Source organism: Lactuca sativa, chromosome 4 (genome assembly GCF_002870075.4).
Source record: "Lactuca sativa cultivar Salinas chromosome 4, Lsat_Salinas_v11, whole genome shotgun sequence".
NCBI lineage: Eukaryota > Viridiplantae > Streptophyta > Magnoliopsida > Asterales > Asteraceae > Lactuca > Lactuca sativa.
In genome coordinates this window covers 47,941,246-47,966,235 of record NC_056626.2, presented here as the reverse complement: position 1 = coordinate 47,966,235, position 24,990 = coordinate 47,941,246, and the positions used below count along the sequence as shown (strand labels likewise).

Genomic DNA, 24,990 nt, shown 5'->3' with positions numbered 1-24,990 from the left:
GGTACGTGCAGTGTACCTCTAGGTACTCCCATTGTACCAGAGCTTAACCATAATTTTTCCATTAAACTCTTATTTCATACAGTCAAGTAGCCAAACTTCAGATCCAAATATCAAGGGATGTCTTAATGGATAATGTCTTTGACTTTATCCATTTGCATGCATTCAAGAGGGTGAAAACTCAAACCATTGGTCCAAAAGTCACCCAAAACTCCTAAACTCTTGCAAAGATCAATGAGAGTGTCCAAGCCCTCATTTTTATGAATCTAAAAGCTCAAAACTACAAGAAACTACATTTCACAAACATGGAGTAGCTCATACCCCATTAGACCAAACTGTGGGACCAAAAATTGTGACATCCTGAAATTTAGGTGTAAATCTATAAACAATCAATTACCAAAAAACACACTATAGTAGGACCTATAACATAGTACCTTGTTGATTTTAAGTACAAATGAGATCATGTTACTCATAAATGCCTTCGGGATACCTCAAAACATTCGAAAAGTTGACCATCGTCGTCAAACAGGAAACGGTTCAAAAATCGATGAGATCCGATGCCTTAAAAATAATTTTTTTGCATTTGACCTACATGGGGGCCATGGAGGATAAAATTGAATATAACGTGTTCTCAGGATTCCGTGGATATAAAGAACGTTCAAAACGATGATCATATGAGAAAGTTATGCAAGTTTTAAGCTTTTAAGCATGTGTATACCTGATTTTACCCTGTACCGGACACTACACCGATCAGTTTAAGGTAGTTGCACACCTTGTAAATTAATTTTAAGCACATTTCTAAATGCAAGCTTTGTTCTAGTATTTTATTTTACTATTCCAATATTTTTAGCCCGGACCGAAACCGGATTCGCGAAAACTGACGAATCGAAACCCGGTTGACGAAAAACTTCGAACGCCATTTCACGGAGATTCGTATATCGGATTTAAACCCGTCTGCATTTTTAGAATCATCAAGACAAGGCCATTCATCACATATTTTTGATATATTTTTATGAGGTTCGCGTCGAGTGGCATGCAAATCGAAGTGACTTTTGTGTAGGATAAACTAAAGGGGATGAGAAGACCCTAGTGCCATATTTTGAAATTAGCTCTGGTGTTCTTAAGCAGACCCATATCACATGCCATTGACTCATGACAAGTCCATATCAAATATTTTTTTTATTTATTTCACTCTCTCTATAACAATCTTTATTCCCCTCTCGTTCGTATCTCATCAGCCAAACAACACCCACCTCTGCTTGTTATTATGTTCCAGATCTCCCTCCCTCCTTCTTCTTCATTTTCGATCGAGAAAACTCCACCGGAGGTGGAGCTATTTTTCGGCCACCAAGACAGCAAACCAAACACCCCTTGGAACATTGCCTTCCCTTTATCCCTCATGGTTAACTGATAAAAAAATAATACAAAAAAACAACGAGAAGTAGCAAAGAGGCTTCAGGAGCAACATCCTACCCTCTCTCTCATTGAAATCATCGGAAACAGAAGCAATGAGATGTTGTTGTGTTGCCTCTCCTTTTATCGATCGCCGCCCTCCATTTTTTCCTCACCGATCGACTGTCGGACGCAAGGAAAGAAACAATGGAGACACATCACTGCTTGCTGCCACCACTTACCTGCTACTACCGATAAGTTTCAACCACCACCTTGCTATTTTCGAACCAAGAGAAGCACATGAGGTGCTCCTCCCTCTCGACGCAAGATCAGTCAACCATCGACAACATTTCGATTGTTTCAATCATGTTTCTATTTTAACCAGTCAAAAGTCAAAGGAAACTCAAATTTTGATTTAAATTAATCAAAATCAACCTTCTTTTGAGAATACATTATGAAATCAGACCCAATCCCCAAATATTGATTCCATTTATTGAAAACAACACCTCCTTTGCTATTTATTATGTAACGCTCGTAGATCCGGGCTAGTCAATTTAGAGACGATAAGCATCAAAAATGACTTTTTGATGGAATATTATTTAGAAGAATTAATGTTAACCAAGTTGTAGTATATGTCACAAGGTTTCCGTGCATATAAAGAACGCCAAAATCCGAGTTATAACGAAGAAGTTATGACCTATCGAAGTTTCGCGACAGAACCGACACGACCCAGCGCGACGTAAATAGTGAATTTAAGGTAGATAGATATCTATCCTTAGTGATCAAAATGAGAGTCGAAGATGTCTTCGATAGTAGTCCAACGATAAAAAGACAGACGAAAACGTAGTTCAGATGAAGGAGTTATGAATTTCGAACGGAGTTTTCCTGTCCTGACCTACTAAAGATAATATATAAGTAATATATTTATAATATATTAAAAATAAAGTCAAAATTAGCCAATGGAGTCTAAACGAGAGTTGTAAAGCATAATCTCACCTACGCATCGATATAAAGAACGTCGAAAACGGAGTTCGTATGCGAAAGTTATGAATTTCTAAAGTTTGGGGCGCGAAACCCCAAAACTGTCAGATACCACGACGTGGCAAGCAGTGCCACGACGTGGAAAGTCTTCTGACACCTCCGGGAGTCCCCCAGATGCAAATTGCGATGACGCATGCAGTGACAACCAAGCCCATGACGTGGAAAAAGGTGCCACGACGTGACAATGGAAGATTTTGCCCTATAAATAGATTTGAAGGGCCAACCGAGTTTTGTTGCTCATTCTCTCATCTCTCTCCCATATTACATCGTTTTACGTGCAATTTTAACCCCATGAAGCCCTGGTATCACCCCAAGACCCGAAGCAAGTCCCGAAGTCCGAAGATCCCGAGAAGAAAAGAGTTTCCGAGCCGAAGCTCTGCCCGCGAGAAACCCGGTGTGTGAAGTGATCCCCGTTTCACCGAAGAATATCTACTCTTAGAGTTGTAGTGCTGTCCGAGCATCGTCTAACCAAGTGAGTGTGTGGTTACTTTCTTCTAACGCATAAATATGAAGTATTTTATACGAAATACGTGTTATGTGTATATTTTGTTGTTATATGTGTGAATGTATATTCACTTTCTTCTACCGCATAGATATGAAGTATTTGCTATGAAGTACGTGCTATGTGTTTATACATTGTTTGTTTACTTGAGATAGATGTTGAAAAAATATTTTATACATGTTTTAAAAGATTTAAACTGCATATGTGTTTGCATCTACAAATATGCTGGGTAGAACATGGGTAGATGAAATAGTTGATGTGAGACGAAATAATAAGTATTTTTGAACTCAATGTGTTCATTAGGTATTTTTGAACTCTATGTGTTCACTTGGTGTTTGAACTCAATGTGTTCATTAGGTATTTTTGAACTCTATGTGCTCACTTGGTGTTTGAACTCAATGTGTTCATTAGGTATTTTTGAACTCTATGTGTTCACTTGGTGTTTAAAGTCAATGTGTTCATTAGGTATTTCCGAACTCTATGTGTTTACTTGGTATTTTTGGACTCAATGTGTTCATTAAGTATTTTTGAACTAGATGTGTTCACTTGGTGTTGTTAAACTGAGTGTGTTCACTAAGTGTTTTAGAACTAAGTATTCACCAGATGTTTTGAATTAATTGTTCACTAGGAGTGTTAGAACTAGTTGTTTGTTAAGTATGTTGAACTAAGTGTTTAACAGTCGTAATTTGTGGACCTTGGCAGGGGTGGACTTTGTGTCAATTCCTTAGGTCAATCCTTAGGAATAAATGGATAAATGATAGTTGATTCTTAGGGTAAATCCTTAAGAAATAAAGGACATAATGGGAATGAGTATTTTGGTTGATTGTGTGATAATTGAATATAATAAATGTATTATTGTGGGTTGAAAACCCTATATGCTCACTAGGCTCCCAAGCCTGACCCACTCAGTTTTCTTTGCATTACAGGTAATGGCACAAGGGTATAAGTTGATGGACTTGACGAGAGATTTTGGATTATAGATCACTAGTTGTAAATAATTGTTGTAAGGTCTATTTTATATTGTTTATGCTTTTGGTTTGTATCGGAACATAACATCCCGATGTTTTATTATTTAATGAAAATACATTCTCTTTGAGAAACATTTTGATAAATTTTATCATATTTTGTTTTGGGAACAAATTCCCAAACTCTTTTATTTAAAAGATTACTCTCATTTTAAAAAAACAAGCATAAACAAATCGGTTTTTTCTGGCCATGAAAAATGGGGATGTCACATATTAATCAAAACAGTCCCATTTATTCAAGAATTACAAACTAATCCCTATAGGTTAGTTAAGTTACAAAAATAGACCCTTTAGTTAAAAATATTACAAAACAGTTCGAGTTGTTTGTTTCAACGCAAGAAGAAGAAATTGGTGATTCTCATGTCACGCTTCACCAAATCAAACCTAGTCCGAGTTCACGCATCAAGGGTGAGTGCTTACAGCCCCTTTTAACGTTTTTATTATTTTGGGGGAGAATAAAAATGAAAAATGTGTATCGATTATGAAAAATGCATGTCGAACTTATATTTAGCTTAAATTAATATTTTGACAAAATAATATATTATGACATATGCATGTCATAGTGGTTTAAAACACGTTAGAACTAGAAAATATAACTTATATGATGCATGTTATAAATTATAAATCATAAGAATATTATAATTGTACGAATTAATGGTTATAAAAAAAATATGAGTTATGAATGTTTATCAAATTTGCATTATTTTACCTATATCATGCATAAATTTGTACATATGTTAAATAGATATGTATAAATTATAACACTTATATCTTCGAATTATTCGCGCGCTTGAAAAACGTACTATCTATTTAAACAAGTGATATACACTTTTACGAATATATCAAATTTACTCTGCTTTTATAGAACAACTATATCGTATACCTTAGTTAATGACTTTTATAGTGAGACATTATTCATTACCTAAATTTAACCACGTAGTATACCCACTCGGCTATAACCGTTAATCCTTGGAGCACGATACATATGTATACATCTATACGGGTTGACACATCCGCCAGCGGTTGCTACCTACAACCTCAATGGATCAATCAAAGCGGGTGGTAATTATCTTTCGTCATTTATCCACGACGTCCGATGAAGCATCGTAATAGATTATATCTAGTCACATAGCTCGATTATAGGACTCACTATAAGCATTAACTTGATCATTTATCTAAAAACCATGAATTCGGTTTCTCTCTTTACAAAACATTTTAAGTATGGATTTACTTATATCTTTTTATCTAGCATTTTTAGTATAGATTTTTTGATAATTTATCTCTTTATCAAACATTTTAAGTATGGAATTACTTATGCTTTCTCTCTTGGTCAAACATTTCAAGTATGGATTTACTTATAATTTATCTCTTTACCAAACATGGTTTTAACTACAAGGGAAATACTTTTCAGACTTTTTAAAAGTATTATTACTACGTTTAGCAGAAACTTGTAACTCTCACAAACCTTTGTGTTGACTCTCAAATTACATGTATTTTTAGGAGATTACTGAACCAACTTTTATCTTAAGAAATGTTCATGGATTTCGGGCAACTTAGTTTTCTCTAGTTTTTGTTATATTGGCCTATCTGTAAAGGCAAATTCTTGTACTTATTAATATTTATGTATGAACCATTCATTCAAACTTTAAAGTGGAATATAAAATTATTGTTTTGCTATTGTTATACTTGCAATGTATATTCAATTTGCTTGTGACCCATGAACTAAGTCGCACAACCCGACGTGTTCTGCTGCCTCGGCCGGTGGTGTGAAAAAAAAACACATATAACTTCTAGACTAACAAGATCTAAGCAAATAATATATCAAGGTCCAAGCTTTATACCTTTAAATGAAGCTTAAGGCCAAAATACTTCTGGATCTAAAGTGCCTTAAGCTTCCAAGATGATTTCCTCTCCTTCTCCTTCCTTCAAGAACACCACAAAGCACACTTTCAAGCTCAAAATACACACATAAGGGAATTAGGGTTTGCTTGGGACGAAAATAGGGATGGAGGTTGATTAATGAAGGTGTCTCAATGAGATAATGATGCTTAAATAGGGTCAAAACCCTAAAAATTAGGGTTTGTCCATCAGTCGCGTACGCCCATCGTACTAGACAGCCCACACATTTTCACTTAAAGAGCCACATGACCAATTTTGCAAACAAAATTCACACTAAGGGTCAAAAATATAAATTACTTGAATAATGAATGTTACAATTCTCCCTCACTTGAGTCCGACTTTGTCCTCGAAGTCCGGTGCTGTGAACAACCTAGGGTAGTGCTCTCACATATCTGCCTCGGGTTCCCAAGTCCATTCAAAACCCTTTTGATGCTGCTACTGGACCTTGACCAAAGATACCACCTTGTTACGCAAGGCCTTTGTCTTCCTATCCAAAATCGTCACTGGTTTCTCGACATAGTTCAAACTATAATCAACCTGAATATTATCCAAAGGAACAACCCCTGAATCGTCAGCCAGATACTTCTGAAGCTGAGAAACATGGAAGGTGTTGTAAATTTGGTTGATCTCCTCAGGCAAATCCAACCAATAAGCTACCTTAACTACCCTGGCTAATACTCGAAATGGCCCAATATATATGGGCCCTAACTTGCCCCTCTTCCTGAAGCGTATTAAACCCTTCTAGGGTGATACCTTCAGTAAAACCATATCGCCGACCTGGAACTCCAACTCAGATCGACATCTATCAGCATAACTCTTCTACCGACTCTAAGCCGTCTGCAACTACTTCCTGATAAGTTGAATATGCTTTGTCGTTTGAAGAACCACTTCGGTCTTTCCATGACCCTGTGTCCGGCCTCTCCCCAACATACCGGGATACGACACTTCTTCCCATAAAGAAGCTCCAATGGCGGCACACCGATACTGGAGTGATAGTGGTTGTTGTAAGAAAACTCAACTAATGGAAGGTAGGAGTCCTAACTCACTAAGAAATATATGACGCAAACTCTCAACATGTCTTCAAGTGTCTTTATTCTAAAATTCTTTATGTATAAAAATCTTTATTCTAAAATTCTTTTAGCATTTTAATAAAATGTGCTGTTTAAAATTTTGAACATATTAAAACATATTATTATTATTATTATTATTATTATTATTAATATTATGCAATGACTAAATAAACACATAATTTACTAAAAAACAACATTAACTAAAAAAAACACATTTAGTCAAAACTCATTACTATATACTAATAACTAAGTGATAATTAAAAAACACTTTTTAATATTTCTATTTTATCTTTTAGAATCATTTAAATATAATGTGTTTTTATATAACTTGTTTCAGCAATTTACTAAAATATATTTTTATTTTTTAAAATTCTAAATATTTTGTTGATAAAAAATTATTTACGGTGCACTTTCGTTAATTATTATTTTTAATAATAAATTTTTAATATTTTATTTCGAATAATAAGTTCTTAATATTAAAGATTTTGTAACAAGTTACGTTTGACTCCAACTTATCAAATACAATTTGCTTTGACTCAATTTTCATTTTGACTAATTTATTTTGTACACAATTTACAATTTACTTTGGACAACCGAATACACCATAGTTCTTATTTCTCGTGAACAATCAAAAGTAGTATGTTGTCTACTGTTAGTTACAAAAAACTTACAAAAAAAAAGGTTGTTAAAAATAATTATTTATAAAAACAGCGAAAAAGATTATTAAAAAAATATAATATATTAATAAATAAGATGATAATAAAAAAAATTGTAATTAATGTCTAGCATAATTTAATAAATATAATTAATAATTTGTTTGAATTTACATAATACAAAACTAAGTATAATATATTACTTTTGACAAAGATGTTAATTTAATTAATATAATTAATAATTTGTTTGAATTTACAAAATACAAAGCTAAGTACAGTGTATATATATATATATATATATATATATATATATATATATATATATATATATATATATATATATATATATATATATATATATATATTCAAGTTTGACTTTTGATAAAGATCTTTATTTAGTAGCATTTCAATTATTATTATTATTATTATTATTTAATAGAAAAGTATCAATGAAGTAGTATTAAATCGTGACAACAAACAGAAGTAAGTGCATTTATGACTAAATGAATTTATTTACTTAATTAGAAAATAGAAAATTTGAAAACTTGAAGTTCAATTTAAAATAGCAAATATTTGATTAAAATTTAATTGTAACAATTTTTAAATAGCAATGGTTATCTGAAATTAATTGTTTTATGTTCTTATTTTCGTCACAAAGTTTTTATTTTGTTCTATTTAAAATATTTTAGTCATTTTAATAAGACGAAAATATTACACCACCTTATAAGTTTGTAACCGTCTCAGGGCCGTTCCAAACATATTTTGGGCCTAGGGCGAGAGAAAAAAATGGGCCCTTAAAAAAACACAAATGTCGTCAAGTTTTTTTATAATAAATCAATAATTAAAAGAAAATTATTAGGATTATCTTTTAAATATAACAATTTCCATAAAAAAAATTGAACCCCTTTAAATGATGGGCCCTGGACGATCGCCCCTATCGTCCACCCTCTGCGACGGGCCTGTCCCTAGTAACCGATATGATCATACATCAAATATTAGATGTATCTACATGTTAAGCACATACTTCATCAATATTTCGGATTTTTGTTTGATTACAGATTACGTATTTCATTTATGTAAAATAATTTAATTTTTTTAATGTTAAAAATATAGCCTAAATTTTCCATATAAATTTATTAGAATATGATTAATATCCATAAATCATATACTCAACAAAAGGGATTATTCCTTATGTGTCCCTACCTAGCTTTAATGGCATATCTTATTGCCAACAATAGAAAAGTAAATTGCCAAGTAAATTAAATTTCAAAACATTAATTAATAAGATTGACTATCACATACAAATCTTTTTAGTTAATACGTCTTAAAATATATTTAAAAACGTGATAATTTTTCAAAAATCCATATTAATAAATACATTTTTTAGAAACAAATAGATTTTACTTTTTATATAATACATGATTTATATAGTTATCTATTCATTATTTGTGATATTTGATCAAGAAAATAATCTCCAACATAGCAAGAAAATCCAAAATTTTTTAACTAATTCAAGATTTAGACATCATGTTCGTTAAACAACAAATAAGACATCAATAGCTAATTTCCCCAAAGTCTAACGGCCAACGTTGATATACAAACGTGGTGGTCCAGATCACTTGTTCCTTCTGTCTTTATACAAAAAGCTACTTCTCTCTGTATTTTATATATATATATATATATATATATATATATATATATATATATATATATATATATATATATATATATATATATATATATATATATATATATATATATATATATATATATATATATATATATATATATATATATATATATATATATATATATATATATATATAAGTAAAGTGGTTTATTTTTGTGGGTGTGGGAATGATGATGGGTGAGAGAAGTTTGTGTTGGGTGGTAACTTTGTTTGGAGTGTTGTCAGCAGCAGTATATAGTTATAAGTGCGATTTGTACGAAGGAAGTTGGGTATACGATGCTTCGTATCCTATGTATGATTCAACAAAATGTCCGCACATTCGAAAGGAATACGACTGCATCAAATACGGTCGCCCCGACCTTACCTACCTTAAATTCAGATGGCAGCCCACCCATTGTCTCTTACCCAGGTACCCCATTCCCCCTCTTGATCTCCATGTATATACACTTATAATCTATAACAAATTTTAATCAAACATTCCAATCAATAACTATGTTTGACTCTTTAAAAGTCAACAATATGTTTGTAATGCAAGTACGCTAGATCTCCGTACTCATCCTTTGGAATTATATGTATGTTTTTCTAATTTGAATATTGATTCCAATTATCTTAACTTTTCTTAGACGTCTCTTTGTGAAGGTCTCATGATTCATGTGTTGTTAATGTTGAATAGAAAACTTCATGTTCTTCGTCACGCTTCAAGAATGTTAGGTGGTGTTTGGTTCAATGAATTTTTGTTAAGAATCAAAACTGAAATAATTTTATTTTAACACCTCAGATTCGATGCGGAAGAATTCTTGAGAAAAATGAGCGGAAAAAAGATCATGTATGTTGGTGATTCAGTAAGCGTAAATCAATGGCAATCAATGGTTTGCCTTCTTCATGCTGCGTTGCCTTCAGAGTCCAACATTCATGAAGAAACCATTAACTCAACTACAACTGTCACCTATGAGGTTATTAATTAATAATTAATTGTAATACAAGATTAATTTGTAAACATATTAATAAAAAAGGTTAATATATATAAAATATTTGTCCATTTGTAGGATTATGGAGTTTCGATTTCAATTTTCTTGTCTCATTACTTGGTAGACATAACGCAAGAGGAAATCGGTCGGGTTTTGAAATTAGACTCCATTACAGATGGAGATGTATGGAAGGAAAACGACGTGTTGATCTTCAATACTTGGCTTTGGTGGTATCGTCGAGGAGAAAAACAACCGTGCGTATAAAATATAAATTTTAATTATTTTTGTTTAAGCCACTTTAATGACATTAATAATAATTAAATAATTTGCAATTTTTATGGTTTGATGCAGATGGGATTATATCGAAACAGGTACGAAAATACTACATGACATGGATCGGATGGTTGCTTTTCATGAGGCTTTAACGACTTGGGCAAATTGGATCGATTCCGATGTAGACACAGAGAAAACCAGAGTGTTTTTCCAAGGAGTCTCCCCATCTCATTACAAGTAACTTAACATTCTATCTTTGGTTGCATTTGTTATATGAGACTAGCCTGGACTAGACATGAGATACAAGACTTATAGTTGGGGTACTTTTTATGGTGAAAAAAGGAGCACATATTCTTGTCTGTGAATGAGATTGAGAGCAAGTATTTTTTTGTTGATGGGATTAAAAATAACAATTTTTGTCTTATTTACATCTGTCTCAATTTCAATTGTAGTCCCGTACAAAACAGTCTGTTTTATCTTGTCCCCCGTAACAAACAGAGTATACAGTATTTCATTCCTTGTGTTTATTCAACGAGATATTGATTGTCTAAAATGAAATTTGTTTAGTGGTGCCGATTGGAATGAGCCGGGGGTCACGAATTGTGGGAAAGAAACGCTTCCGGTAAACGGATCAACGTACAATGGAGGGTGGCCAAAGGCGGAGATGGTGGTGGAGCAAGTTTTGAGTGGTGTTAAAAAACCGGTGTCATTGCTCAACATAACAAGATTGTCACAATTGAGAAAAGATGGACATCCAAGTAGTTTCAATGCCTTCAGAGGAATGGATTGTACTCATTGGTGTGTTGCCGGGGTTCCAGACACATGGAACCAGCTTCTATCTGCTGCTCTTGGTTAAAATTTATGACCCATACATATTGATGATTAATGTATCTCAAAATTTAATATGGTTTTATTTATTGGTCAAAAAAGTAATATATACCTCATTTATTTGATTAAAAATTTCTATGATTACTTCAAAACGTAACACCTTCCGGTTGCGTCTACTTTATGCGGTAAGTTAATAATTGTGACGTTAAAGAATTGAAGTTGTATTGTGACTTGTGAGTCGCCTTGGGCTTTGTATAATGATGGGTCAAGCAAAAATCGGAACACATCGGGAATTTAGTCGGAAAATAATAGGTTTTATAATCTTGATTTTTAATACGAAGAAAAGATCAAAATCAACATGAACAAAATTTTGTAAAAATTGAGAATTAATGAACATAACTTTTTATTGGTAAGTCTTTTGAAAAGAGAGAAAAAAGTGCATTTTGTAAAAAAAAAAAAAAAAAATTAACAAAAAAAACAAAAAAAATATGTAACCGATTGGGCCTTAGATTGGCCTAAGCTGTAGTTCGGAATTCGGCCATCGCGGTAGTTGGGCTTTAGCCACTTTTGGCTACTCTTGCAACCAAATTTTTTAAAAGGGGTAATGATTCTTCCACGGCCTATTTTTATGCATCCACAGAATTTTATTGTTAATTGACAAAATTGCCCCTGATGACTTCATCTAAAAACTTTGTAAGTGTGACGTCCCTGTATCTGTTGGTTTCTTCTTTCCTCGCCGGCAACCCATTTTCCTACGCCAAACCTTTTTTATGTGTCGTAAATCCATATTCCTCACAAAATCGGAAGCAAAAATACTCCCTTTCCAATACAACCCAAGGAGCCAAAACCGTACCTGGGTTAAATCATCTTACTGGTGGTGATCTTGCAGCTTGAAGAGGATGAAAACATCAAAAACTGTCACGACCGAGGATTAAGATGAATGTTTGTAGGGAAGGGCTTTGAGCAGCATCGTGCTCTCTTTTCCCCTTTTCGACCCAAAAGATCTCCCCTACCTCAACGTTTGTCATCCTTATGACCAGTTGTAGTCGACAAAAAATGCTTTTTCTAGATTCTTTAGAAATAATTTCATGAAAAGAGTAGAGTTTTAAATTTTAGTAAGAAATTCAGAAAACGTGTTGGGTTAAAATGTAGTAAGTTTTTATTTTTTGGGTGTAAAAAAATAAAAATATGAAAATATAAATTAAAAACTATTAAAAAAATCATATTTATTTATGTTTTTCTAAACTTTATAATAAAAAAAATAAACAAAAAAAGATCGTGATGTTAGAATATGTGTAAATATTTTAAAATATTATAATATCATGGACAATGATTTACCATTTTTTTTTTAAAAAACAAAGTTTTGTATATATATACTAGGGAAGTTTGGATGCCGTCACATTTGATCACGGCCCACGGAGGTAAATTTTGGTATTTCCTTCAAGAATGCTAGTCATATAAGAAGGGTGATTTGGGTATTTCCTTTGGCATCTCAAAATAAAACATGTTCCAAAAGTATAATAACATCATAAGATGCTATAAAAGGGAAAGGTTAATATATATATATATATATATATATATATATATATATATATATATATATATATATATATATATATATATATATATATATATATATATATATATATATATATATATATATATATATGGAAAAGGAAATATATGGCTGTTAGGTATTTAAGCTTAGGTATAGAATATGAAAACCGACGTCGTTTAGTTGGTAAACAATCAAATTCTTTAATTGATTTCCCGGTTTCTTAGAATAATGTTTCTTTCCTTCTTTCAATATCAGCATGCACGATCATTCTTTATTGACTAATCATCTTCAACCCTAATACGGCAATCGGTTCCTTATCTTCTCGTGTCGTCTTTTTCGATCGTACATCGGTTGTTCCAGGTTGACTGAAAAAACGTAAGTAATGATAGATTGATCGAACTTTTTTCTTCTCGTACCGTCTTTTTCCATTTTATATCTCCGTTTCAGTTTGATTGGAAAATCGTAAATGGTTACAGATTGATTGAACTTTTTAAAGATAGTATAAATTGATTCTTAATTCATTAACTCGTTAATTTTTCTACAGCGATCGTCTTCTTTAAATTCACATCCCATGTTTCAGGTAGTAGTCAAATCGTTCCCAGTCATTAATCAAATTGTTCTAGGTACTAATTAGTTTGTGTAGTGTATAATTGATGAAAATAAACAAATTAAAGTGTGTGCACTTATGGGATGTGACAGGTAATATGATAACATAAGCCATGATTCATTTATTATGCTAAAATCCCAATAAATTTCTTTATAGAAAAGAAAAATGAAAGATCAATGATGTATATTGCAAGTATTAGGAAAATAATAGGAATTACTCTGTTTTTCTCTTCTTTAATTGTATAAAGCACATATTAAATTATGAAGAGTACATACTGGAAGAAAATAATTTTTATTTGCACCATACTAAATTATACTATGTTTGACAGCTTTACCGTTTTATATTTCTAGCTATAATTTTTTTTAAAAAAAATCTCTATTCTTGTGCTTATATGACCTACAGGTCATTCACTATGAACACAGACATTCGACTAGCAGATGACACTACTGAAATACATATGGTTGAAGAAATTGATGCAAATAGTTATTTTGAATCAACCTTAGAGTGTGAGAAAATAATTGATGTCAATGTAAATCTTGGTCATGATGGAGATGAAAGTATCATGGGAAAAGTTTTTAATACACCTCATGATGCCTATACGTTTTATAATCAATATGCTTTTTTACATGGATTTGGTATACGAATTCATTGGGACTATAAAAATAAGACGACAAATGAGGCTTACCGTAAGATGTACGTTTGCAATAAAGAAGGGTTTAAAAGATCGAAGACTAATAGTTCATGTGTGGGTGCAAAGAAACGACGTAGAGATTTGAGGACCGGATGTCAAGCAATGCTTCGAATTTCAAAAGGAAAAGATGGGCTATGGTTTGTGGACATGTTTAACGATACCCACAATCATGAGTTGAGCACTACACCTACAAAAGTAATGAAGCATCGTTCTCATAGGAAGTTACATCGTTCATTGGCATGTAAATCTCTTATGATAGAACTTGGTCAATCGGGGTTAAAGCCTTCTCAAATTAAAAAAGCTGTTAATGCAATGAAAACTCCACAGGACATTGATGTTACTTCAAAGCAATGTGTGGATGTCTTATCTGAGCAACGAAGACAATACAAAGGTAAGGAGTTTTATGGGCTTATCAAACATTTTCAAGATAAAGCATTAGTAGATGTTAACCAGTATTTTGTTGTGGATTTATTTGAGGATGGGTCACCTCGAAATATTTTTTGGGCCGATGGAAGATCAAGGGATGCGTATACTAAATTCGGAGATGTTGTTGTGTTTGATGTTACATACATGACGAACAAATTTAAGATGCCATTTTCTCCATTTGTTGGGGTGAACCATCATGGTCAAACCATACTGTTTGGTGGTGCATTGCTAGAAAATAAAAAAGAAGAAACTTTTCGATGGTTATTTGAGCATTTTTTAAAGTGCATGTTCAACAAGCACCCATATGCAATGATAACCGATCAAGATAAGGCTATAGGTAATGCAATAAAAAAAGTGTTTCCAAACACTCGACATCGCTACTGTGCATGGCATATTAAGAAGCATGAGCTTGAACATCTTCGACCGCTGGTAGCCCATTATAGTGATTTTAAGGAGTCTTATACACGATGGGTAAAAAGTGATACAATTGAAGAATTTGAAAAAGATTGGGAAGTTATGTGTAGTAAGTATCACCTTGAAAATTATTGTTGGATCACCGATATGTATAACCAACGAAAACATTGGGTTAAAGCCTACTTGAAGGATGTTTTTTTTTGCTGGAATGACAACTAGTGGAAAAGTGAGAGCATTCATTCCTTTTTTGATGGATTTGTTAATTCCAAGACTATGTTGAACGAGTTTGTAGTTCAATATGATAAAGCAGTTGAATCTCGAAGATCCGTTGAAGAAGATGAAGACTTTAAGACAATGAACTCGAAGCCAATTCTATCTTCTATTCATCCAATTGAAGCAAAAGCAGGTGAATGTTATACCAGAAATATTTTTGAGATTTTTAAAAAAGAATGGATAGAAGCTACGCAAAATTCAACTCATGAGACATTAAACAAATGTACAGAAGAAATCAAATATAGGGTTGGCCAAGTGAATATTGATAAAGCGCATTGGAGATTTGTTAGCTATCGTTTCACGAATCAAGTGGATGTCAGATGTTCGTGTGCTAAATTTGAAACATATGACATATTATGCAAACATAGTTTATATGTGATTAAGAAGATGAATGTTCAAACTCTTCCTGATCATTATATTTTACCTAGGTGGACGCTTGATGTTAGGTTTAGGGTGGGTGCTCGTTGCGTTGGAATGGATGAGATCAATACTGAAAATGAAGTTAGTGCCTTAACCCTATGGTATGTTCGTGCAAATTGTACCAAAGCAATCGAACTTGCAAAGGACTCCCCTTCAAAGATAAAAAAATTCAACAATTTAGTGGTAAAGTTTTTAGAAGATGAAATTATTCAGAAAAAGCCAAATGGACCTCAAAATGCATCTCAAGATTCTTGTATAGGAATTTCCCAAGTAGACATGATGCCTCATATATCTATTCGGGATCCTGTTGTTCTTACTAATACGAAAGGGCGTCCTAAAAATGCAAACAGGATTAAGTCTTCTTTGGAGGTGGCAAAGAAAAAGAGAACTTGTTCTCACTGCAAGGGATTGGGTCATTATGCCACTGGTTGTCCAAGAAAAAAGGTAATTTTTGTTTCTTTTTTTTCTAATGCTTCATGATTTTTCTAATCTAATTCTCAACTTTTTTTTATTGTATCAGGAAGAGGAGGCTTTACAAGACAAACAATGAAGCTATTTTTTGAAGTTATTTTAGGGTTGGCAAAGAATAAAAAAACTAGCTGCTAAATTATTATTTTTTTATCATTTGATTTATGTCAGACTTATACCATTGCTGATGAAGTGGTTATTTGAGATTTGAGTTCCCATAATAAAATAATGAAAATGATATTTGATGCTTGAGTTTTCTCAAATCGCAATGCAAATTATATTTAAGACTTGGAGGTGTATTATTATTTGAATTAGTGATTTGCCATTGTGGATTCTCATTTCAAACTGTTTTTTACTATTTAATAATGTTATCATATTTGTGTAAAAACATCCAATCACCTTCTTTGATTTTTTTTGTTATGAAATATTGTATGCACCGACTATATCTTCACTATACAATGCACTAACAAAACAAAGTAGAAGTACAATGCTATAATAGACAGTATGATGCTGTAATAAGGGAAAAAAATAGAAATTGATGCTTTAATATAGTCGTTATCAATTTAACAAACAAAATATTGGAAGAGTATACAATATATCTTGTGTTTACAAAAAATTATAAGAATATTTTTTTCTTGACATAAAGGCTAATAACAACATTTGCAATCAGATGCATCATCTCAAGTAAATTGTCATTCGCAATCGGATGCGGCGAATAAAGATGGAGGGCAATCCATAACAAAATCATGGACGATCCTTTAATAAAAATCGGTTGCATAAATTGCAATATATACTATTATACATGGTAGCTTTGTTGTTGGTTTGTGAAGTAAGCCATGGTAGATGTATCCACGTTGATCTGTGAACACAAAACCAAAAAGAAAGACTTAAAGAGGTTTTAAAGTAAACATGATGCAACAACCAACATGAAATCAGCAAATTTGCAAAGGTTACAATATGGGTTTAATAATTTTGATGTTCTTGCTGACAATAATCCACTAAGTAAACATAAACTTTAGACCAACTTGGTCAAATATTTTTTTTCGCAAATCAATATCAAATTGTTACTTATAAAGTCAAATGTGTGTATGCAAATCAATACAAATTCACGACTTAAGCTTTCAACAATAAACATAACGATGTCATAAAAAACAATAATTTGGGTATTTTTCTCCAACTACGTTTCACTGTACATCTCATGTGAACTGATATACATCAAACTGAACCAAATAATCAGACATAAGTCAATTTGGAAATCGATCATACTAAACCTCAAACCCCAAAAATTGGTAAAAGGCAAATTAAGAAAAACCCAACAAGATTAAATTGAATAAATTGACATGAAATTCCACTGTGTTCAACCAATAACAACTTATAATAAACATATTAAGAATACCCACAAACCAAATAACCTAAATACGTAGTGAGTAGAGTAGTTCAATTAGTGGAAAATAACACAAAATTAACGAATTCAAGACACTGAGTACGTCTGTGTATTGTATTACAATGCTAGAGTTCGATGGAGAAATTGAATTTAGGATACAAAATAAGCATATTTCAGTTTTGATTGTCTTCAATCTTCAAAACGTGTCTGGTCGTATTTGACTCTTTGGAAAGAAGGGTTCTAGAGAAATTTTGTCTAATTGATTTTTTTTGGCCTTGGACAGTCTTGGGGCCAAACAATAAGGAAGAAGGAAGTAGGAAGTAGGGAGAATGACATCGACGAACAATCTGGGAGGGGTAAATGGAAAAGTCTGGAAAAATATTACATGCGAATTTGAGGAGGAAAAATCAGTGGAAAACCGTTCATCTATTTTATAGGAAAACGACAACGTTTTAAAGGTTCTGTACCTAAATTTGGCTACATAACAGCCATATATTCCTAAAGCCCATATATATATATATATATATATATATATATATATATATATATATATATATATATATATATATATATATAGGAATGAGTTCTATAGAAAACAAATAACTAGGGCAACATCTACCGGAACCAATAATCAAATGACACGTGTCAATTTCTTTCTTCACAAGTAATGTATTGTGGAAGTTATTGTGGAAGTGATGTGTTGTCATGTTTTCATTGGTTCAAATATGTGTTGCCCTAATCATTTATTTTCCATATAACTCTTATATATATATATATATATATATATATATATATATATATATATATATATATATATATAGAATTAGGTTCAAATGTTTTTAGCAACTATTGTGTGCCTAAATGCACCAATAAGAATTCAAGAAAAAAATAAATCATTAATGTAAAAAAAAGGGTAGATGAGTCATTTTGTTTTTATAAACTAAAAATAAATTCTTATATATTTGGTATATCCCTTAAATCACGTCTACTATTGTTTGACTTATTTAAAATCATCATATCCACAACCCTAAATGCACAAAGAGGGGACGCGTCTTCTTCAACAGATCGGGAATAAGGAACGATCGAATGGGAGCAGTCAAAAATCAAGGGCACTAGTGAGGGTCAAACAGATTTGCAGGGAGGGCTGAGAAAGGGACTTCGATCCTCATCGTCGTCTTCATCAGATCGAGAAGGCATCAGACGATTGAGGGAAGTCGAATGATGGTCCCTTAAATCACATGTGCAGTTTTTTTTTATAAACCTTATCATTTTCAAGTCTCCAAATAATTAACCCTACACCGTCGTCGACATTTTCTTCATCATCTTCATATACTACAAACAACACAGTCATCATCTTCACGTCATATGATTGATTTTTCTACAAAGATTAGTAACGAGACACATGGCACACACCATCGATCAGATCCAGGTAACTTTTTTTTTTGTTAAAAAATGTCATATTTAGACAGTAAGTTCTTTAGTTATGTAGAATTGAAAATATTCCAACTTGCTGTCTTAGTGAACTGTTGGTGGAATTGAAAATATTTCGATTTGCACACCAGCTGTTTGTTAAAATGTCTCAGTGAACTTCAGTTACTTATTCCAAAATTTGTTCTTTCTTGCTTAATGAGTCACTTTCAATTAGAAGGAAGCATAGAAAAAGATGTTAGTATGTATGGTTCCAGCTCTTGTATCAGGGCCTTATAATGTAAGTAACATTTTTTATTCATGTGTTCAAGTTGATGAGTTTCAATTTCTTTTATGTGGATGCTCTTCTTTCTTACAAAATAATGTTTTCAAATCTTATATGAAAACCACATTTCTATGCTTTAATGGGTCTGCCATATATTTTGTTTTTCTTTTGGTTATGGAATACAATTCTAGGTTGTTTGTGCCTTTTATTTTTCATCAACACAAATTAATTTACTCTTTGAACCTTGTGGTATGCATTCTAAATCATGTTGCTGGAAATTATGTTTATATGTAAACTATTGCAAGTAAATCAAATATGGTTTTTGGCTTGTTTGATGATAATGTCTAACAAGTGTTTGTTGAAATGTCTGAAAGAATATTTAAAGAATTTAACCTTGTGGTATGCATTCTGTCAGAATTACTAGCTGTAAATACAATACCTTTGAATGTATTCTATATATTCTATCAGAATAAAATCGATGTATTCTGCCAGAATGTATTATATGCATTATATCATATATCTATGTATTCTACCAGAATATATTAAGTGATAGTTAATTGTAAGTAACATATTTTTAACAATTATTAGTTTTTGTTGTATTTGTGATAGGAATGGCTGGAAGAAGGCCTTGAAGACCTTGATATTCTCTTACAATATGTATAATTATATTAAAATGTATAAAGATTTTAGTCTGTAAGAATATGTATGAATTTGTATTTAAGTTTGGATGTATAAGAATATATTAGAATGTTTGTTATTTTTCAACATCTGATTCAGAAATTTTGTTTTTCTTCAATAATATTCTATTGGAATAAAATTCTGAAAGAGCATCATTCTAACAAAATAATATTCTATTAGAATAAAATTCTGAAAGAGCATCATTCTAACAAATAATATTCTGACAGAATAAAATCGGTAAAAAATTGAAATTGAATTAATTAAAAAATTCAGATTTTTTTTAAATTAGGAGAATTAATCATCCCTAAAAATCCGAAAATTTCCTTTTATAAATGTAGTTAATTGTCCAAAATACCATTTTGCTTAAAATTGTATGATTATATGCTACATGTTACCCCATTGTAGTATCATACACCCTCAAATCATGTCCATTGATTAATTTCATCCATTGGTCCAGATTTGTGCATTCTAGCACACAATACTTAGTAAAATCAAAATAACCTAAGCATATATATATATATATATATATATATATATATATATATATATATATATATATATATATATATATATATATATATATATATATATATATATATATATATATATATATATATATATATATATATATATATATATATATATATATATATATATATATATATATATATGAAAGTACGTTGATAGATCTTCAAGTTTCTTTCTCGTTTCTTCCAAAAGCTTAGCATCAGAAAATTCAGACTAATTTCTGGATCCTGAAGTAAAAGCTTTCCATTCAAACAGGAAAACAAAAATTACGCTATTATCATGCCTTTTACACATGAACAAGAAAGAGTATCAATTTCAATGTAGGGAACACTCGCTCTATCCACTTACAATCTAATGTAAAATTTCACATTCAATAGAATCATAACTTTTTAAACCAACCACAATCGATACACACTCACACACATGTACACACAGAAAACCATGACACACATCACCCGATCACTTTTCAAAGCACACTACCCTTAAAAAAAAAAAAAAAAAAAAAAAAAAAAAAAAAAAAAAAAAAAAAAAACCTGAAATGAAAATATTGTAATAGAGAAAAATGAAATTAAAATGCTTTTATATGCATATGAATCCCAAAATTGTGTTGCCTAAATTCTATTCAGTCTCGTCACAATAAAAGCAAACCACATTCGTAAACGCTTTACAAACCTAAATGCAAATAAGATATAGAGATGAAATATATGTACATAAAAAAAATGAAAATAAAATTCATATTTTTAACATACGTATCATCCGATTCCTTTTTCTCTAGAACTCCTTTTCACATTTGGAAAGTAGCATCCTCTACAATAAATAAGATAATGATTAGCGGGAAATAATAGAAAACGTAAGATTTTAATAAAAAATTGATATATACAAAGAACGCTTTCTTGATCTGCGTTGATATTTTCCAGTAATGCAAGTCATGTTTCAAAGGTTGGCACTCGCGGCTTCCCATTCAAATGACAAGCCACGCCTTCATCTAATATCATTACTATAGAACCATCAGTTGGAGAATGTATAATTTGTTACGCTTAAGTTAAATGTAAGATGATGGAAACAGTTGAAAAAAATTTAATGTTAAAAACAAATCTCATTTTCTAATGAACAACATTATATCACAAAAGTACCTTATTATGTGATGACAAGAGAAAGGATTGCTCTGCTTCTGACTTCTAATTTTGATATTGTTTCATGGCTGCAAATATACCGAATTTCATCACTAGCCATCATCAAGTTGTATAAAATAGAGCATCAAATAAACTTAATTAATGCTAAATTTTAGGTCGGTTGTTTATAGGCCTGATTCATGAAATAAGCAGTAAAGTATTAAGCGACAAAAAGAATAAAATTCTAAAAATCCATATAAGGAAAACATCAAACAAGTTGTGCAACTTAATTGCAAGCTTGGATGGAAGGAAATTGGCTGACCTTAATTATGTACCATCTCAGATCAATATTCAACTGAAATCTCATCCAGGCATTTTGTTTCAAACAGTTTACATGCATTTCATCAAGAAGAAAGTATCCAACGAAGTGTATCCACTAAAAAATAACAATCATGTTCAGTTAATAAAAATTAGAAGCATATATGGGAGTAAAATTATTGTGCTAGAACTTACCTTACATCATAGTAGCTATTAAGTCGACCATCTTCAGTCTCCAACTTTGAACATCCTATCACAATAAAAAGGTTGAACTAATTAGTAAATAGAATGGAAACCAACTTTTGCCCCGATTTCGCATGTGAGAAATTTAAAAACCCTAGATGAAATGTAAATTCAGAACCTACCTTGAGTTTAAATTAAGAGAGTCATATGCTTACATTCACACAATTCTTCAAAAAGAAAAAGGAAGAGTTGTCGTCCGGAGGAAAGGCGGTGTAGGATACACATATTAATTTAATTAGTGGACATGTTTCTTTAAGGAAGAGGAGATGACAAGCTGCTTTGGGGGAAACGCCGAAAATGAAGCAAAACCCACTGTGAAGTAAGTATCCTGCCTCAGCCTGAAGCAAGAATGACAGAAGCCTGGCAGGTGTTGACCGTATTTTTCAAAACCCATGAAGACCGCCTTATAGACATGGTGTGAAGCTGAGGTGAAGATGAAGAATGAGTGAAGAAGGCATACACGAAGCTTTGACGGTGGCGTGAGGTGGGGGAAGTATTAACAGCCGTTCGATGCCTGACCGAAGCATGAGGCGGTCAAGGACTGACTTTAAATAAGAAGATTTTAATTTTCTAAGACAGAAAAAGAAAGAAAAGCCTGTCTAGAAAACCATTTAAAGAGACGTGCTTATAGAAAACCATACACGCCCTCTAAAGCTTTAGGGCTTTCTTAGGATGACATCAAATTGCTCTGTATCGATGCTTTTTTGCTGTTTGCGAGGAGGCGAAGAAGGAAAGAAAACATGGGTTTTCACTGATTGATTTACCAAGCTTGAGCTCAATTTGGTCCCATTTGTCAAAAGCTTTGTTGTTTGTGAGTTGCCCTCTTCATCTACAATCTTAACCCTAACATAAATGCAAGATGACAGTAGTCATTGACACTAATAAGAGTTTTAGGGTTTGAGTTGTAGATGGGAAAGAAGAGATGGATATCGGAGATGAAGAAGTTTATTGATCGGAAAGGAATATCACAAGCGATAGGTAGATGGAGATAGCATTTCTTGTTAATCGAGGGAAGCAGTGAAGAATAGGTGACATGCTAGGTGGCATAAAGAAAACGAACGTAGATGGGGCAGCTGGCAATAGACAAGAGAAAAAGGAGGGAAAACACATCAAAGTTTTAGCAATTGTCTAATTTGGTCACTAAAGTTTTTTTTTTGGGTACATTAGACCACTAAACTCTATTTTTACCTTCTAATTACACCATTTTTCAAAATTTATCCCGGTTTCACCGGTTACCTTGGGTCATGTGGTTTTTTTATTTTTTATTTTAAATTAAAAATTAATAGTGGATTTGTGTTAGCATGATTGAAAGGTACGTCGTCGTTTCGTGGCATCTTGATCCCAAGATTGTATATCCTCAATTGTGTCGATCCTTTCTTCTTCTACCCTTTCCGGTGCTTTTAGTCGCAGTTCACGATGTTGTTGATATACGTGAAGTCACACACCACCTCTTTAGTGAAGAAGAAGTAAGTCATGTCTGGTCTATCCCAAAGCCCATAAACGCTGAAGAATCGAAGCCTGGTAATGGAGAGACCATAAATCGGTCCAGTCAGATTCCGAGAATGGAGTCTCGGTATTTAATCCATAGTCGGAGCTAGAAGGAGATAGAAGGAGCCCAGACAATCTAGAACGGAGTCTCGGCTATGGATCTGTGTTTTTCGCGACTTCCAAGAGATTCACATATCCGCCTGAAAGGAACAATGTCAAAAAGCTTCACCAACAACTTGTTGCCGTTCAGATTTTAGCTTGGATTCTCCATGGTGACATTGTTCTCTACCTCTACCTCTGCTTTTGGGTTCAAGATTTTAGTTTTAGGGCTTAAATTGTTCTAGTAGCTTGTTTATGGTGGTAATGGGAAGAAAGCTTCGAAGTTTGGCAAGATGATTCATGATTGTTGATGCGCTCTCGACGTCGTCTTTCAACTTCATTGTGGCTCTTCGAAGCTGCTAAAGCTTAAGCGTCCACGATCTCTTGAGATGGTATCTTACCTGTTTCAGTTTCAGCTTGAAGCCCAAACGACATAGACCCTGATTGAACCATTTGGCCCAATGTCTCGGCTATGAGCCTCAGGTGGTGTTCTGATGAAGATGTACTAACCTCGTATGCAAATTTCAAGCCACCAGGTACCCTCCTATGAATCATACCACCATAAGATGCACTACCCTTGTATGCAAACTGAAAGCAATGGTATCAAAGGGAAGATCTGGAGTGTAGCCGGAGTTGTGATATTGATTTTTAGAATCCAGGGCTGCTGTCGTGGGTGCAAGATCGAAGAGACTTTTGATGATGCCATATATGAATAATCATTGATACCCATATTTTGATCTTGAATTTGTTGAATGATTGATGGGTGTTCTTGAAATCCTTGAATATTTTGCAAATCTTGTTGGTGGTGGAGGTTATTTCTCCAGAAAGGTTTAGTGGTGGAGGAGGGGGAAGTTACAGGGATATTGTGGAGTTGGGGTTGGGGGTTGGTTGGAGGCGACGATTGTAGCTTCGTCGGAGAAATCTTTGACATAGGGTTGGAGGATAATATAAATAACGTGGTGGTGAGGCATTAGTTTCTAGGTTTTTTAATTTGGGATAATGAGAAAAAGGCCACGTACTGATTTCTTTTATATAAAAAATTGAAAAAATCCAGCTAGGCAAAGGTAACCGGTGAAACCGGGATAAATTTTGAAAAATGGTATAATTAGAAGGTAAAATTGGAGTTTAGTGGTCTAATGTACCAAAAAAAACTTTAGTAGCCAAATTAGACAAGTGTCAAAACTTTAATGTACTACAGTGTCATTATCCCGAGAAAAGGAGGCAGGTGTCTATGTTGGCACGTAATCCCAAA

General features: G+C 32.6%; 3 protein-coding genes and 1 long non-coding RNA gene across 8 annotated transcripts; 3 read left to right on the top strand and 1 right to left on the bottom strand.

The window, feature by feature from the left end:
• Positions 1–9,424: 9,424 nt before the first annotated feature.
• Positions 9,425–11,495, top strand: LOC111914607 (protein trichome birefringence-like 38). The gene is made up of 5 exons (XM_023910303.3): positions 9,425–9,678; positions 10,048–10,222; positions 10,316–10,491; positions 10,589–10,747; positions 11,078–11,495. Exons 1-5 carry the CDS (start codon positions 9,437–9,439, stop codon positions 11,364–11,366), a joined length of 1,041 nt encoding a protein of 346 aa, XP_023766071.2. The 5' UTR covers positions 9,425–9,436; the 3' UTR covers positions 11,367–11,495.
• Positions 11,496–13,915: 2,420 nt separating this feature from the next.
• On the top strand, positions 13,916–15,253 carry LOC111914624 (protein FAR1-RELATED SEQUENCE 5-like). Its single transcript, XM_023910319.2, has one exon. The coding sequence runs from the start codon at positions 13,916–13,918 to the stop codon at positions 15,251–15,253; it is 1,338 nt and encodes a 445-aa protein (XP_023766087.2).
• Positions 15,254–15,307: 54 nt separating this feature from the next.
• On the top strand, positions 15,308–16,277 carry LOC111914623 (protein FAR1-RELATED SEQUENCE 7-like). The gene is made up of 2 exons (XM_023910318.1): positions 15,308–16,171; positions 16,248–16,277. Exons 1-2 carry the CDS (start codon positions 15,308–15,310, stop codon positions 16,275–16,277), a joined length of 894 nt encoding a protein of 297 aa, XP_023766086.1.
• A 4,756-nt stretch (positions 16,278–21,033) lies between these two features.
• Positions 21,034–23,363, bottom strand: LOC111914746 (uncharacterized). 5 transcript variants are annotated; one of them, XR_002857925.3, is made up of 7 exons: positions 22,274–23,359; positions 22,104–22,158; positions 21,913–22,026; positions 21,612–21,679; positions 21,359–21,463; positions 21,228–21,285; positions 21,034–21,150 (listed from the first exon to the last, which is right to left on the bottom strand). It is a non-coding gene; the product is annotated as an uncharacterized LOC111914746 (long non-coding RNA). The 5 variants fall into 5 exon arrangements; XR_002857924.3 differs by having other exon boundaries at positions 21,034–21,285; positions 21,359–21,475; positions 22,274–23,363; XR_006191235.2 differs by having other exon boundaries at positions 21,034–21,285; positions 22,109–22,158; positions 22,274–23,362.
• Between the last annotated feature and the right edge of the window lie 1,627 nt (positions 23,364–24,990).

Bases quoted from the DNA above. Each gene is read 5' to 3' on its own strand.
- LOC111914607 (XM_023910303.3), top strand. From the start codon at position 9,437: ATGATGATGGGTGAGAGAAGTTTGTGTTGGGTGGTAACTTTGTTTGGA. The intron at 10,223-10,315 runs GTTATTAATTAA...GTCCATTTGTAG, and splicing joins CTACAACTGTCACCTATGAG to GATTATGGAGTTTCGATTTC. The intron at 10,492-10,588 runs GTGCGTATAAAA...GGTTTGATGCAG, and splicing joins CGTCGAGGAGAAAAACAACC to ATGGGATTATATCGAAACAG.
- LOC111914624 (XM_023910319.2), top strand. From the start codon at position 13,916: ATGAACACAGACATTCGACTAGCAGATGACACTACTGAAATACATATG.
- LOC111914623 (XM_023910318.1), top strand. From the start codon at position 15,308: ATGTTGAACGAGTTTGTAGTTCAATATGATAAAGCAGTTGAATCTCGA. The intron at 16,172-16,247 runs GTAATTTTTGTT...TTATTGTATCAG, and splicing joins CTGGTTGTCCAAGAAAAAAG to GAAGAGGAGGCTTTACAAGA.